Here is a 15,369-nt window from a genome sequence, read left to right as displayed (position 1 = left end):
CTATGGGGCCCAGTTCCAGGAAATGTCTCCACTTGGGAAAACTGCATAAGCGTGTGCTGAAAATTAAGCAAACGCTTTTTTTTTGCTTGACTAATCCTGGCAGTTGGCTGTGCTAGGGCACCAGGCTCATGCCCTGCAGTCTGCTGCCTAGCTCTGACCATAAGAAATGAAATACCCAATTTTGTGTTAAATACGGAATTAACAAAACACTGGAGGGAAACACTGACTTCAAAAGTTGTGCTTTAATTGAATGTCATAGATTATAAATGCAGAATGAACAACTGTGTTCATTTAGCCCAGCTTCCTCTCTACCTATAAATAACAATAAACAGCCTTTTCCTTAAACACAAAGCAGCTTTCTCTGGTGGATTAAATGCTGCATACTGGGGACACTAGAAAGAAGAAACATCTTGTTTGCATTATTTTATGCACATTTGAAAGGGCTCGACTCAAACTGAGGTCACGGCTTCTATGAGCGAAAGGGCATCCACGTGGTGGAGGAGCTGGGTCGGAGCCGGGGTGGGAGCCGCAGTGGGACACCTCAGGTGCCCTGGCACACGTACACATCGAGCACTGAATGTCAGTGGGCATGGGGTGGCATGCTGTAATGGGAATGCCATGGCAGTCCCCAGCTGATTTCAGCTGTTTGAGCCCTCATGCAGCATGCGGGGGTGCTGATGGGTCTTCCCCAAGCCATGTGTTCCCGCTGCAGCGCTGAGCCTCTGCAAAGCGTCTTGTGGCGCTCCGCTCTGTGTGGAGGATATGATGAAAAATGAAGTGCGTGGTTATATTTCCTTCTTACAAAGACATCCTTACCGCCCTTGGGGTCTGGAGACTGTGGTGATGGCCTTCAGTGTAACCAGGTCGGGTAACTGCAGGAGTCCCCCAGCATCTGCAGCATGTGCTGAGCGTCACCACGGGCGCTGGTGTGACAGACGCTCTGTTATTCTAAGCATTAGTGTTGGTGTGCATTTTACACATTATAGCACTGCATTATTTAAAGGTAATGCATTATTAAACGCTGTTCTCCTCGGCATGGAGAGCAGGTCACTTCCTGCAATTCCTGCTGCTCTGCGAGCGTTGTTTAGGATGCTGTTTCTTATGTAATTCTTGCAAGGTGATGTCTGAATAATGGATTGTACTATAACAGAATTGATTATTAACAGTGCTCCACTAATGAGGAATTCTAGAGAAATACGTGTAGAAGACATCTATGTTACCATACTCAGTTTGTTCCTGCCTGAGTGCGTGGAACCAGAACAATCATTACTTACTTAATAATGATGTGCCTCCTAAAATAAAGGGCTGTAAATTAATTTTTAAGCCCATAATCATGTTTTCTGCTGTGGGAAGAGTGAGGGAGCAGAGAATTGTCTCTTTCACATCTTTCTGACAAAGTGTATATAATGATTACAAGCATATAATAAGAATGTTTGTCCTAGCTAAATGTTTATTCACTTCTGTTAATCAGTATTCGTTTGAGAGTGTGCCACAGAGTTTGTGGAAAGCAATGCAATCAGTTGAGTAGTGTGGCAGATTTAAATCAGTAATAAAAGCCCTGGGGAAATTAACAAGACAAAACATTAACCACAGACTAAACATTAACATATATTAGCATTTTTATTACACCTGTAGAAATGGTAAATGTGCTTGGTTACTACTATTAAAAAGTTTATGTTCTATCCCACATCATCACAATGTATATTTTGTTTTAAGCCCTTTAGAATTTAATTAAGCTGATTTCTATAGCAGCATTTGAGTAATAGACTTCAGGTTCACTTTTATGGTGACTTAGAAGATAAAGAATGCATTTGTACCCTGTTTATAATGCTAATGATACGTGTGACATTTAGCAGAGTGGGCTGTGAAAAAGAAATGTGGAAGGGGGAAGAAGCACCAATGCAGGCAGCTGTGTTCCAGTTCTCAGACTTACTGGCCAAACTTGGTTCCCGTGTGCGATGAACGATGCTCGGGGGTTTGAGGGTACCAACAAAGGCAGCATATTTTCTTGATGTCTTTGATACTCTGTTCTGTGTGAAGCTGCATACTGTAGCAAATCACCATTTCAGAGCCTGTATTCAAATCAATTATAATAGTTAATCGCTTTTCAGTTTAATGTGCGGCTTCTCCCAAAGGAAACTCAGAAATAGGTATAAAATGACATATGTGAACTACAGAGAGCAGAGAAGATTGCAGGAGGAAATCTTTAAAAATGAGACCATCCCCTTGGGGGGCGGAGGGGGAGGTGGTGCTGTGTCTTCCTGGAGAACGAATCTTTAAGCAGAAGAGTTCACAGAGAAGGCAAATGGAAACTCCATGTAGAGTTTAAGCAAAGGTTAAGTACAGCAAGCTGTCCTTTAGAGCTTGTGGTCTGAACAAGAAGCAACAGCAGCAGGTATCCAGCAATGTCTAATGCCCTCTTATCTTCCAAGGGAGAGTTGATTAGCTTTTTTTAAAGCTTCCAGGGAATTACTTTTAGAATACGCTCTCTCTCTGAAAGGAGATGCTCAGATTGGTAGTGAGGCTCACATGTGCTACTTCCCAGTTTTTCCCCATCTAGTTTTGCTTGCCAAGGTACAAAAGGCTTTCCCCTGCACAGCCACCTTGCCTTGTGGGGTGGCTGTGACAGTGGCCCCGGTGCTGCCATCCCACTACAGGGTGCCTGCAGGGGGTTGTTCTCCACCAGCTGCACCGAGGCTGTGATGCTTCGTGCAGAACCCGGTGCTGTGGTCATCGTCCTTTTTTAGTATCATTTAAATGTAGCCCACTGGTCCCAGTTTCCATTGGCTTGTGTGTACCCATGTGCACCAGTGCTGTGCTTTGCACCTTTGCAGTTGACTTGGATAAAGTAGCTGTGGGGGCATATCTGCTCCCCTGGCTGCTCACAGTGCATCGCTTCCATGTGGCCGCAAGCAGGTTCCCTGCAGTCCTCAGGCACCTCTTACTCTAAATTAATGAGGAAGCATTAAAATGGGCTGATGGCACTGCTCCATTAGGGTTTTCCCTGGGCTCCTCTCAGATCAATGCTCCCTCTGAAGCTGCACCATTACCTGGCTCCCAGGGACGTTCAGAGCCAGCTGCCTCCTGCCCGGTGTGGGGACCGTCCCCAGACAGGAGGCTATGGGGATGGGCTCCCTGAAGCTGTGAGGAAGAAATGGGGGTGGTTGGTGGGAGGTCGAGCGTTCCTCCTGCACCTGTGTTATGCTCACTTGGAGGAGGCTAATGAAATGAAGGAATTAGTATATTTATTAATGAGCCAGGGCAGGGAAATAGCTTTGGCTGTTACAAACCCCCAAAGCCACCAGGACTTTAAAAGTCTGGGGAGCTGGGAGCGTTTTGGTTGTGTTGTGTGTCCTGATAGCAGTTTTTGGTGGACTGGCAGATTCTCCTAAAACTAAGTAAAAAAAAAAAAAAACAACAACCTATTCCACCCCAACAAAAACAAACCAAAAAAAAAAAAGCTATTTTTATTGTTTTTGTGGCTTGATATTTCACGCTGCAGCCTGTTCTGGGACAGTGCATGTATGTGATGAGAAATGAGAGTGCACTGTACAGTTCTTGCACTGAATATACTTAAGATAAGGACTCGTGTGTTTATGATGCTTCTGATAGCACTCAAAGCTGCAGAGCCCAAGGACAAGAGCTGACAGCTTCATTCTGTCAATTTGCTTTGAATTCCACATTCATAATTTCACAGCAGGAGGCAGCCACCTATTCCTGCTGTTGCTCAACATTAGCCTGGCACACGTGCTTTGACGTGCCACCTTCCTCTGACTCTCACTCTCACAGGGTGAAAGAAAGAGCTTGGGGAACTGAGGCTGTGTGTTTCTTAGCTTGCAGCTGGGACTTGGAAAAGGGGAAGGAAGGAAACATGATTTCTGAGATGTTTCACAGGACCACTTGTGGCCCAGAAGACTTTGGCAGATGGTTTGTGAAAGTCTTTCCCCCCTCATAAACGCACGCGATTCTGCCCCTGCAAATGAGCAGGCAATCTGTTACTTCTACGTTCTCTCACTTTATTTAATGTTCAAATCCCAGACGGATTTTTGACTAAAAATGACAGTCATTTGGCTGTGACTTCACAAGATGGGTTGCAGGTTTATCTTTTTTTTTCTGAGAAGGTTAATTGGTCCTTGAATAAATAATTAAGTAAAAACTTGTGTATTCTGCTCAAACTTTCCAGCTTCTAGCTATGCAGATTTCATATGCTGCCCCATTTCGGGTCCACGGTTGTGGGAAGGCTTGCATGGTTTGCAGCTTCATCCTTTATAGGCTCCTGCAAAGCCCCATTGCTGTGTGGAGCCCAGGGCTGGTGGCTGAGGGAGCTGCAGGTTCAGTTTGTGTCTGCCTGGGGATGGCTCTGCTGCTCGGCCTGGTCACACAGCCCTGGTCCACCCGGGTGCTTTGCTTTTTGAGTGCTGTTTCAGATGATGCCATTGTTCCTGCTGTCACTCGGGCCCTCCTCTCCCATTCAGCGCGCTTCAGCATCCTGGAAAAAAAGCCTTGATCCTGGACTTGCTCTTCTCAGAGTTCAATAGGCTTCACCAGCTGAAAGGCGGGCTTTGAAAAGGACAGGGGGGGCTTTTCAGAGCTGGGGAAAAATCAAAGGGAATCATCACCAATGGCTGCTTAAAATAACCGACCTTTTCCTGCTTCTCTCCTCTGCTTTGCATTCCTGTGCAGAGCGTGGGTGCAGCGGTGGAGCTTTTGTCATTACTTTTGTGCCCCGTGTCCCACAATGTTTGCATATCCGTCATTTCCCAGTGGCAGATCCCCTCTCTGCAGACTCCACGAGGCTCAGAGGGCACCTTTTGGGCATGATGTGTGCCCCGTGCATCTTCCTGCTCTCCTGCCAGTCTGCCCCTTGCAGGGGTGGTGACGCCAGCCAGCACAGAGTGCAGGACGTGGCATGGCAAAGGACAGAGCCTCTTACGCATCAGCCAAGGTCTGGGGGGAAGCTGGACTCTTTTATTGGTACCACTAATAAGTTTGGAAAAATGGGTGTGTTTTCAGGCATGGAAACACTTCCAAGGGTGTCTCATCTCTTGTTTCTCTGGCTCCTTTTTCCTTGCAGCGTGCATCTGGGTTTAACTTGTGCCATCTCTGGACATGGTCCTTTGGCTGTGCGGAGGCCCAGCAGCTCCCGTTTGGCCAGCCCTTTGCCCTGCAGTGCATCCTTGCTTTGTGCCACTCTGCTGTGCAAGCTCCCCTCCCACCAAAAACCCAAGAGGCAAAGAAAACAGCCCAAAATGTGGTGTCTGTTTTTCTGACTCCTTTCCTACCCATAGTTTTTAAGCCTGTCCCGTGATTTGGGGAGGGTGACAGGCTTGGTGTATTCTTCTGCAGGACTTGGGTTTGGCAAAGCAGAGAGGAAACACAGCCAAGGATGGGCAGTGGGGACACAAGGGAAGATGCTGCAGAAACTGTGCCTACAGCTGCAGGAGGAGCTGCTTGGGGAGGGAACCATAGGTGCAGAGGGGACTGGTGGCAGTGCCTCTTCCCACTGTGCTGCAAACCAGAAACTGCAGAGCCTGGCTCCCTGTGCTCCTGCGTGCTTCCTCTCTTACTCTGTATTGTACAGCAGCCTGAGCAAACAAACTGTGCTGCTCTTGATAATGAAACAGGTGACATTACTAATTTATTTGCCCACCCAAATGCAGGATGTAATAGAACGGAATTAATCTGTTCTCCTCGCACATCAGATGCTTGTAGCTTTGGGCGGTGGGGGTGCTTTTTGCCTCTGATGTGTTGCTAACTGGTAGTTTAGCTGATGCTTCGGTGCGGTGCAGGGCGAAGATAAATGAGGTGCTGCTAGGAACGGATGCTTTGTAGGTATGTGGTCGGACCCAAGCCTGGATGTGGGTGGTGGGATGAGTCTCAAGGGAAATGGTGTTGGCTGTAGTGCCTTTGTCATCCCTGAGTCCTCCTCACAGCAAGGCGTGACAGGTTCCAGCAGAAATAGCCTGGGGTGGGTCAAAAGGAGAGATTTCCAGGACCAAGCAGGCCTGGTGGTGATGTGGTGGGATGGTCGTCCCTTGTTGGTCTCCTGGAGGAGATGGGCACAAATCCACCCACAGCAGGGACTGCAGCAGTGCTGCACAGCCAGCTCTGAGTCATGGGGCAGTGGCCGTGCGGGAGAGCTTTAATGAGGCATTTTGGATTCTCACCACTGCAGCCACTCACCGAATCATCTGTATGCTAATGAGCTAATTTGTGTCATTAACAGAGACCTGTTAATCAAGACCTCCCATGGCATGGCTGGGCTGTAGCAATAATGCTTGCTGTATTTTAGGCCATGTTTTTCTTTTGTTTTTTCTTTCTTTTTTTTTTTTTTTTTTTTTTAATTAGCAATACGTATGACGCTTATCCCTTGGTACCTGCAGTGCAGGCTCTGCAGATGCTGAGCTGCCTTGAGCTGTAGGATGGAGGTCTCAGAATTGGTATTTGGAGGGAAGATATTTCCTAAAAATCTGGCTAGAGAGGTGGAGCATGGCATCCCAAGGTGCTACAAGTAGTGGGGAATACCTTAAGCCCCCCTTCTGCCAACATGAGTTTAACCTGACACATGGGAGCTCTGTCAGGCATGCCTGCGGCTATGAGGAACCCCTTGATGCCCAAAAATGTTTCCTGAGTTTTCCTGCCTTCCCTTCCGCAGAGGGGGTGTTCATACAAGAGCTGGTTTGCATCCTTAGGGCAACACTTTGCTTTCAGACTCTGGTGTATAAATGGGAGGGAGCAGACTGACCGTCATCCTGATCTGCAAACCAGGGCTCAGCAGGATGGGGGTGCTCAGCCTGCACCTTGGTGTGTGCATCCCTGGCGAGGCTGTGGTGCAGGACTGTCCCCAGACACCCCCATCTCTCTTGGGACAGGCCACTTCACCTTCCAAGGTGAGATGTGTGATGTCTTTAAAAGGCTTCAGTCAGAAACAAATGGGTCCATACTTTCAGGAAGAGCAAGTGCCTTGGTGTGTTCTCTGCTAACTATCTCACTGTAAAATTTGTCCCTGAAACTACCTTACACATGGGGACTGAAGTGAAAAGTAACTTAGGGTCCTAAATCCGCTTTGAGAATGGTTTGGGCACTTTGGGGTTGGTGGGGGTGGACAGCAGAACATGGGTTCCTAACTCTCCTGTATTTTTACTGCATGCCTTTGTAAAGAGTCATTGTGCAGGCGGCAGTGTGCATCTCAGCTGTCTTCCTGCAGTTTTTCTGGCCGTGAAATTTCCTCATGCTGCTGTGTTTGTGTTTTCCAGATTAGCCGGTTGTGTGGCCATGCTCAGCAGAGGCAGTATCGATCAGCTAATTACCCTGAAGACCTCTTTATTGACAAGAAAGTCCTGAAGGTGACTCACATAGAGCCAGAGGAGACTCTGTCAAGCAGGAGGAGGTGAGAGTGCTCAAGCTGAACACGGTGCCTGCGTGATGTGGTGCAGGGGCAGTTCCCCTATGGGTTGGCCCCGTGGAGGGAGATGGAAGAGCCCTTTTTTCCCTTACTGATCGCAGTTGGTTTTGACACTGAACACCAGAGCTGCTCTGGGACTGACTGAAGCACATCGAGGTGTCTACACCTGTGTTTTCTCACCTAATACATCTATGCTGATGCTATTATTTTTTTTTTAACTTATAAAACCGCCCCCTACTTTTCATCTTTGTTTCGCTTCTGTGCAATGCGTTAGGCATGGCACCGAGGTTCATACACAAAATGCCATGTCTGGGTTTCTTGGGCATTGCTATAGTGCCAAATATGCTCACAGGTACAGTTATAGGTATAAAAGCTCTAGACTAAATCATAGCATGAAACAGCGTGTAGGCTAGGGGGCCTATTTCACTTTATTTCTGTGCAGCTTTTTACAGTAGTTCAGGAATGTTAACAGCCTTTTTCTTTGAATATTTTCAAAGCGAAGCAGGTGCTGCCACTCCTGGCATTGCAGCCTGTGCTTCCTTCCTGCAGGGCTGCACGCTGTAAAAAGAAGCTGTAATTCAGTGGGCTCATGCTGGTGTGGTAGGGGAAGCAGCCCCCCGTGCATCCCCTATGGATCTGACAGTGCACCGGGAAGCGTGCTGTGCTTTTACTGCTATCTTGAATATGAAAAAAATCTCTGCAGAAGAGAAAAGGGCAGATTCAGCCCTTTTTGGAACTGGGGATGGACTAACTTGGATAGATTTTCCTTTACAGAGCAACAGGGCCACATTCCTGGTATGGTTCCCATGAGATAGCACTAGGGCTTGCATTCCTCCCTTGTCTCGACATGTCGGAGGGTTACGCAGCCCAGGCGCTGCCGGGGACGTCGTTTGAGGGCTGTGCAGACTAATGAAATCTGCTGCAACAAATTAAGTGAGCTCATACCTGCAGATACGGAGGAGTTTCTCCTTTTTCCTCTCTGCCCTCGCTGAGAGAGCCCTGCTGGGAGCTGCGGTCAGCAGGAAGGTTTCCTTCTGTCCGTTCTCCCTGATGCCTTTGGGGTCTGTGGGATGGGGAGCAGGGCTGAGCTGGGTGTGATGTGCTGTGTAGGACCTGTCCTGCTTAGGGCTTGGCAGAACTGAAGAACCCAGGGCTTGCTTCACTTTGCATGGCAAGGTTGGACCTCTCTCCACACAGTAAGCACAGTTTAATGCAGAAGGTACTTGTCCAAAGCACCCCTTAGATGTGTGCAGGGAGGTTGTAGGCTGAACTAGCAACCCGCTGGAAAGGTTTTGGACCTTCCAACCAAACCCTTGGCTATTGGCATGGCTAGGGACAGATGGGCTGGTGCTTGCAGGGTGCTGGCAGGCTGTGCTGTGGTGGGCTGGGGGAGGACTCGGGTTGCCTCTGTCTGCTGTGAGCTCTGCCTGCGCGGCTGTGTCGGTCTGATCCGGGCAGGAACACAGCCTGGACAGCAAAAACCAAGAGCTAGCGAGCAGGCTGCCTTCCCTGGCTCTGGGGCGGCTTTTCCTTGTTTCGTCTGCCCCCAGCTGGCAGCTGGGAGCTTGGACTGGAGAAGAGACCCCAAGTGTCCGGGAACCCCAGGAAACTCCTGCTCGGGGAAATGGGAGAGGGATGGAGGGAGCCTGGTCCCTCCTGCACCCCAGCCTGCAGCCACCCCTCGAGAGCAGCTCTCCGTTTCTTCCAAGTTTGCTCTGTCTGGCTGCCTGTCACTGCTGGCCGGCACCATGGAGCATGGGGGTCCCACCACAGAGGGGACGCCCCCAGGAGTACTCCCAGCCAAGGTGCTGATCCCTCCTTATCGCTCTCGGGGAGGAAGGATGCTGAGAAATACCCCATTGCCAAGGGGGGAGGTGTACTGAGCTGTAGCCAGGAGGTGGTGAGGCCAAGTTTTAGTTCTTCCAGTCTCTGCTATTCATGTTTTTGTGCTCTTGGCAACATTTACCTAAGTCCTTTGGTGTTTCCTGGTGAAAGCTTCCAAGTGCTCCTTTACTTTGCAAGGGGAAGACCTGGGCTGGGAGGACCAGCGCATCCCATGCCCGCAGCCCCTGCCCCATTTCTGGCTGCTCTCAGAGCCCTGTGTCAGTTCATGTCATGGGTGCAGCCAGATCTGTGGTTCTGCAGGCTCCTGCTCCCCCAGTCCTGCCTTCCTAGGGCAGACCTGTGTTCCTGAGTGTAACCTGCCCCTTTGAATGCCGACTGTGATCCTGTAGCCAGCTTGGCATATGTCTATTAATTATGAATCTTTGAGAATGCACCATGAAACCCATCGTTACCCTGTACAGGTCCGTGCTGAGAGTGTCTGCTCTGAAATGCCACCATGATCTTCTTTACTTCCTTTGACTGAGAATCATTTTTTTCCCCTTTCTTCCAGGGAACTCATTGTGAAGCTGAAGTCTCACAGCAATTTTTACAGCAGCTTGCCAGAATACATCTGCACCCACAGCTCCGCTGTTCAGAATGACACTTTTTGCTGGAACGGACAAGAAGTCGTGGAGAGGTGAATCATGTCTCCCTTCCCCTCCCTTTCCCCAGCACTGCTCATCTTTAGTTAACCAGGTGCGGGAGTGGTCTCTGGCCAGGACATTGCTCATTCCCTTAAACCTTTAGCAGAACTGGTGTTCACTTGTGCTGCAGCTCAGGCCGATGAGCAAAGCTTATGTGAAAGGGAGAAGTGGTCGTGTGCCGCCCTCCACTGAGCTTTCTGTGCTCTGCTGTGAAAACCCTGAAGCTACAAGCATTTTTATATTTTATTTTTTATTTTTTTTTGTGGTGGGTTGGTAGAAGTGGGCTGGAGAAAGGGGAGAAGCAGCAGCTCAGCACAGCACTGCTCCCTGGGAGCAGCAGTAGGTCTGCGGAGGGGCATGTGCAGCGGGTTTTGAGAGTGTCCAAGTAGTAATGGTAAGGTGAATGCAGGCAGGCAAGAACAGGATTAATAGCATAAAGGGAAATGAAGTGTTAATAGAGATGGAGCATTCCCTTGCAAAAAATGCCCCTTAGGAATGTTAAAGAATGTGGAAATAGAACTTGGAAGTGTTTTTTTATAATTATATATAAATCTCCTCTAATAACCCTACTCTGCAAAGCATCCTTTGCTATTAAGTAGTTTGCATAAGGGAAGAAATAGAAATAAATTCAGGAAGTTGTGAAATGTTGAAATATTAATTATGACTTCTTGATCAGTAACCTCCGGTGGTAATTAGCCTGCACTTGCAATACTGACCTGAAATACTGAAGGGACTAAAATAGCGTCAATATGTATTTTTAAAAAATTACTCAAGCATCTAACATAACACACTTTAATAAAATGTACCTACTTTCTACTTTGCCTAAGGAAAAATGTGTCCTCTATCTGTACCTAGTTCTGGGAAATCTTCTTTGCCTAAGAGAAGTGCAACTGGAGGGGAAAACATTTCAATATTGCCTCACTGGTTGTTAATTAAAAAAAAATAAATCTCAAAACAGTACCACAAACACTGCGGTTTTGTGGGGGGGGACCTATGGTGAGATCTCTGCTTACAGAAGTTTGCCAGGGCCCTGCTCCAGGCATTGCTGAAATCACTGCTGGGTGAAGCTGCAGCAGTGGAAAAATGGTGAGTTCCCATCCTCCTACAAATGTAAGCTCAACGTTATTTGCAGATTAAAAAATTGTTTTAGATTATAGCCTGTCTTAGCTTTTTTTGCTGAGAGTACCAGTAGACTGTCAAAGGCAGAGATGTCACCCTAGATTTTCTGCCACCAAGCTGTGGCATTTGTGGCATGATATGGTAGGTCACATAGGTGCCACAGCATGAAGGTGGGGCAAGGCAAGGAGAAGATGAAGTATATATACACAAAAGGGTTACCATGTTTTCAGCTCTCAACTGCCTGACTATTACGTTGAGGATGATGTCCTCTGCTCTTCTTGAAGACACTGCCTTTCCACCCCTCTCCTCCTTCCCCCTGCTCCCATTTATCATGCGGATGTAGCCTCCTCTCCTAGCTCCTATGAAATAATAGTAACAGCTCCTTTGCAGTCAGAAAATATTTTTTTTCTGTGAGATGAGTGTGAAAACCCCCATCCCCTTCCTGTGCCGTGGAGGGAGCACAGCTGCCCTGGACAGGAAAGCTTGCTGGCTGGGCACAGAAGTGGTAAGGATGGCTGCTTGCATGGAGGAAGAAATTTGAGCACTCCTGCACAGGCAGGATGTTTGGTAGGGATGACAAATAGATGCACAAAATGGAAATAGTTGTTGCCCCTTAAATGCCTGGACTTCCCTGCCACTTATTTTTAAGTCTTTCTTGCCATGTATTTTTAGCATGTGCACCTGTAGTGCTTCCCAGGGTGACCCTCTCTCCTCCATAAGCTACTAAAGTCTGTCATATGTGGCAGTGTTTCTGCTGATGAAACTACAGGATACACCTCAGCTAAATAAAGCTGAACTAAGGCTTCATTTGCAAAACGTGTTTCAAGTTGAAAGAAATGTAATTAAATTGTGTCTAAAGCCAATTGTGCTGCTTCATGTGGAGCCAAAACAGTCCAAACTGAGAGCTTCAGGTGTTTGGACTTCCCTGCATGGTATCTTTTCCAGAGAGTCTGAGAGGATTCCTGAAAAAAAGGTACATTCAAGCTAACAGTGTTTGAGTACCCCTAACCACCAGTTTTTTCAGCCTTTTCCCCAAGAGGGAGCCAAGCAACTGTTCATTACATAGATCTTTCTTAAACTGCTCTGAGAATGCCCGTTATATGCTTGAGTTTCTGGCAGAGATAAAGTAGTCCTCCTGCTGGACTAATATGCAATTGTCGGTCATTCAAATTCCAGCTTGCTGCTTTTTACAAGAAACTTGGTGTTTTTGAATCCCTTGTATTAATTTCAGGAAGCTGACAGTGCAGTTTGTTCCTTATGTGTTACTGCTGCCAAACAAGGGGTTGATTATTCTAGGATTTTTACATATAAAATATACTCGATATTGTCATGTTTCCACGTTGCTTTATTGGATACTGGCTTTGGAGGATGCTGACAGGAGAGATGCCCATTCCTTGCACTTACCCTGAGCTGCTATTCCTGTGTTGTTTTTTTTTCTGAATCAGTATTTACTCTGTCCTGTTTATCCCAGTGCTCTGTTACCAGCAGAGAGTGACCATGTCCTGGTCTGGATGTGCTCAGTGCTTTTTTTCCCACTGCATCTCATTTCCCATTTTGAGCCTTGAACCATTCTCAGTTTCCTCCTTGCCCTTTACTCTCTCTGCCCCGATTGACCACAGCACGTGCATTTGGGACTAAGGCACTGCAGCCAGCAGTGCTTTCCTCATCATACAGCAAACTGTGAGCAAGGTCTGACTGTACCTGGGCTATGTTCTTGTTTCGTCCTTGGCTCTGGGGCATCCCACCTGCATGGTGCAGTCCCTAGTAACCCCCATGAAGTTAAGAGCTCTGAGGACCTGCTTGGCAGAGGGCTTTCCACAATGTGTCTTGCAGCAGGGATGATGTGCAATCTGCTCTGCTGATGGCTCAGCATCACTCACCCTGCTTTGTATATTTTAACATTTTAAAAAAAGTATTCATTCCACACTGTCTTTTACAGTGTGGTCCTTTGTCCACCTCATGTAGTTCTTGTTGGACCATTTAATAGCAAGAATTTGTCCTCCTTCCTGAGGTTTGATCTGTGAGGTGTTCTCTTTTGTGTGTTTAAGACATGGTGCTTTGACCTGTCAGAAATATCTTGCAAATGCTGGTGACTGTATAAGGACAACAGATTTCTGTGGCCATGTACTAAGCAGCACCTTTTGCTGTGCTGTTGCTGTGTGGTTGAAGAACATAAACCAAAGTAGGAAGGGAAAAGAAAAGGCATCAAATTGCTGCTTTTCAAACTTCTCAAAGTGTGCAAAATGTTCTATGCTTTTATGAGAAGCCACAAATGTTCACAGCAAAAGCTGCACGTGGCACACTCTACCCCTTGTCAAGAACTTGTGAGGGGTTATAGTGCTTTGATGTTTGTGGTAGCTGGTGACTGGACCTGCTGGATCTTCCCCTGACCCTCTGCATCCCTGTGCACCTCTCTGCAGTTTTTCGGGGCTCAATTAACTGTCAGGCACTTCTCTGAGATTGCAGAGGGCTGGATGTACAGACAGGGTGGGTGTGCAATAGCTTGAGCCTGCTGGTGAGCTGGATTTTTGCTGACCTGGAGACAAACTGATATACTCCAAAGCAAAACTTCTGCTGGATCCTGACTCTGCCTGCCCATGTGGGAATTGCCAGCTGCAAAGTGAGTTGGGGGCGAGGGCAGATGGGTGGGAGTGAGAGTTGGGACTGTGTTGGACTGCGTCTGAGTCCTAGTAGTGTGGGGCTGCTGTTTTTTGTGCAGTGCTCCAAAATAACAAATCTGGTGTGCTCAGTTGCCAGGAGGCTTTGTGTCAGCATGTGTGTCAGACAGCTAGCTGTATTGATGGGAAACAGGCAAACAAGGGAATATGTTGTCCGGCTTCTCTTATCCCTTTCTCCATACAGTGCAGACTAAGAACAGAGGAGGATTCCTATCACAGAAGTCCTGTCTGAATAATTAGCTTGTGTAAAGACTTCAACTTAAGTCAAGTGGGTGTTGAGATATTGAACTCATCTCAGTTTCTGTGGGAGTTAGGCATCTAAATCTCAGAGGTGATTTGGACCTTATATATAGCATCAGGCTTTTGCAGCATTTAATACTAAAAGCCTATTAAAACCTAGACTCTCAGTTTAATAATCTGCTTACAGTAGTATATTCCTTTCAAGCTGTTATGAATAGAATGACAGCAACATTTGCCTGCTGCAAGACTTGTAAGTACATTAAGTATTACTGTTAGATATTGCCATTTCCAAATTGTTAAAGACAAACTTGTACATTAATCTAAATTATCCACATAACTCTTGTTCTCTTTATACCAATTCCAAATTAATATATTTTTAGCACCTTGCCAGATTCTTTTCTACATGCTAGAAGTCTCAGATTTCCCTGTTTTTGCCAATATACTGTGGTTTGTTTTAATCATACAAATCATAAACAATGAAAGCACAATTGGAAGCAAGGGAGAAAAATGAGATTCTGTAATTGGAACAAAGGAAATTCCATGCCAGCAATAACCCTTTAGCTCATGAAGGGCTTGGTTATTTCTGGCAGTGCTGCAAAATATCTGATACAATGGAGTCCCCAAAGAGGGAAGCTGTATAACTTTTCAAGCACATAAAACACAGCTTTGTAGCAAATGTAAGCTATAATGAAAGGATAGTAGGCAAATTCAGTCAGTTATTGAGTGGCCATAATTGTTTCCAGAGTATTGCAAAAATGAGGATCATGAATCTTCCTATATTAAGCCTGCTGCTTGGTCTCAGGTTTAACCAATTCTTCCAAAATCTATTTGTCTTGAACTTTACTGAACTGATGTGAGAATGGAGGGAGTCTTCAGGCTGTCCTTTTACACTTTAAACTCCCATTGTTTTGCTATGAATATTACAGTATTTGCTTTTCTTACTGGAGACTTCACATTTAATAAAAACTAACATCTGTTGCACACTTACTGGCTGTAGTGCATGATATAGGATGGTTTGGAAGAGGCAGCATTTCTCTTTGGCAAGGAACTAATACAACAGGCTCTTGGAGGGCTCTCACGGTAGGGAGACCAGGCTGCGAGGAAGTTGATATTTGGGAATGCAGCAGAAAATGTCTTTTTTACTTAGGTCCAAATGCTCCCCACTGAGAGCATTGTATTCTCCCGGTTGCTTTTGAAGAAACTTTCTCAGAGCCGCTGGTGGTGTAAATTGGCTGGGGCACTGTGAACTCTGCAATGACTGCAAGTGCTTGCTGTAGCACACTGTGAGCTGGGAAGGCACCTGAAAACCATGCATTTGGTCAAGGGATGTTGGGACCATGTACCCTGAGTGAAAAGGGACAGCTGGGGTGGACACATTCTCTTTTCAGAGAGGAAGCCA

At 46.8% G+C, this 15,369-nt stretch overlaps 1 protein-coding gene across 2 annotated transcripts in view; it reads left to right on the top strand.

The window, feature by feature from the left end:
* The window catches only part of GPC3 (glypican 3), a 144,826-nt gene that overhangs the window by 78,131 nt on the left and 51,326 nt on the right, over positions 1-15,369 (top strand). For both annotated transcript variants that reach the window (XM_068697025.1, XM_068697026.1), the window contains exons 4-5: positions 7,257-7,390; positions 9,801-9,926. In XM_068697025.1, the coding sequence (XP_068553126.1) occupies positions 7,257-7,390; positions 9,801-9,926 (260 nt within the window). The remainder of the gene's footprint in view (positions 1-7,256; positions 7,391-9,800; positions 9,927-15,369) is intronic.

This window comes from Anas acuta, chromosome 13, assembly GCF_963932015.1.
Source record: "Anas acuta chromosome 13, bAnaAcu1.1, whole genome shotgun sequence".
NCBI lineage: Eukaryota > Metazoa > Chordata > Aves > Anseriformes > Anatidae > Anas > Anas acuta.
This window is presented reverse-complemented; position numbering and strand designations above follow the sequence as displayed.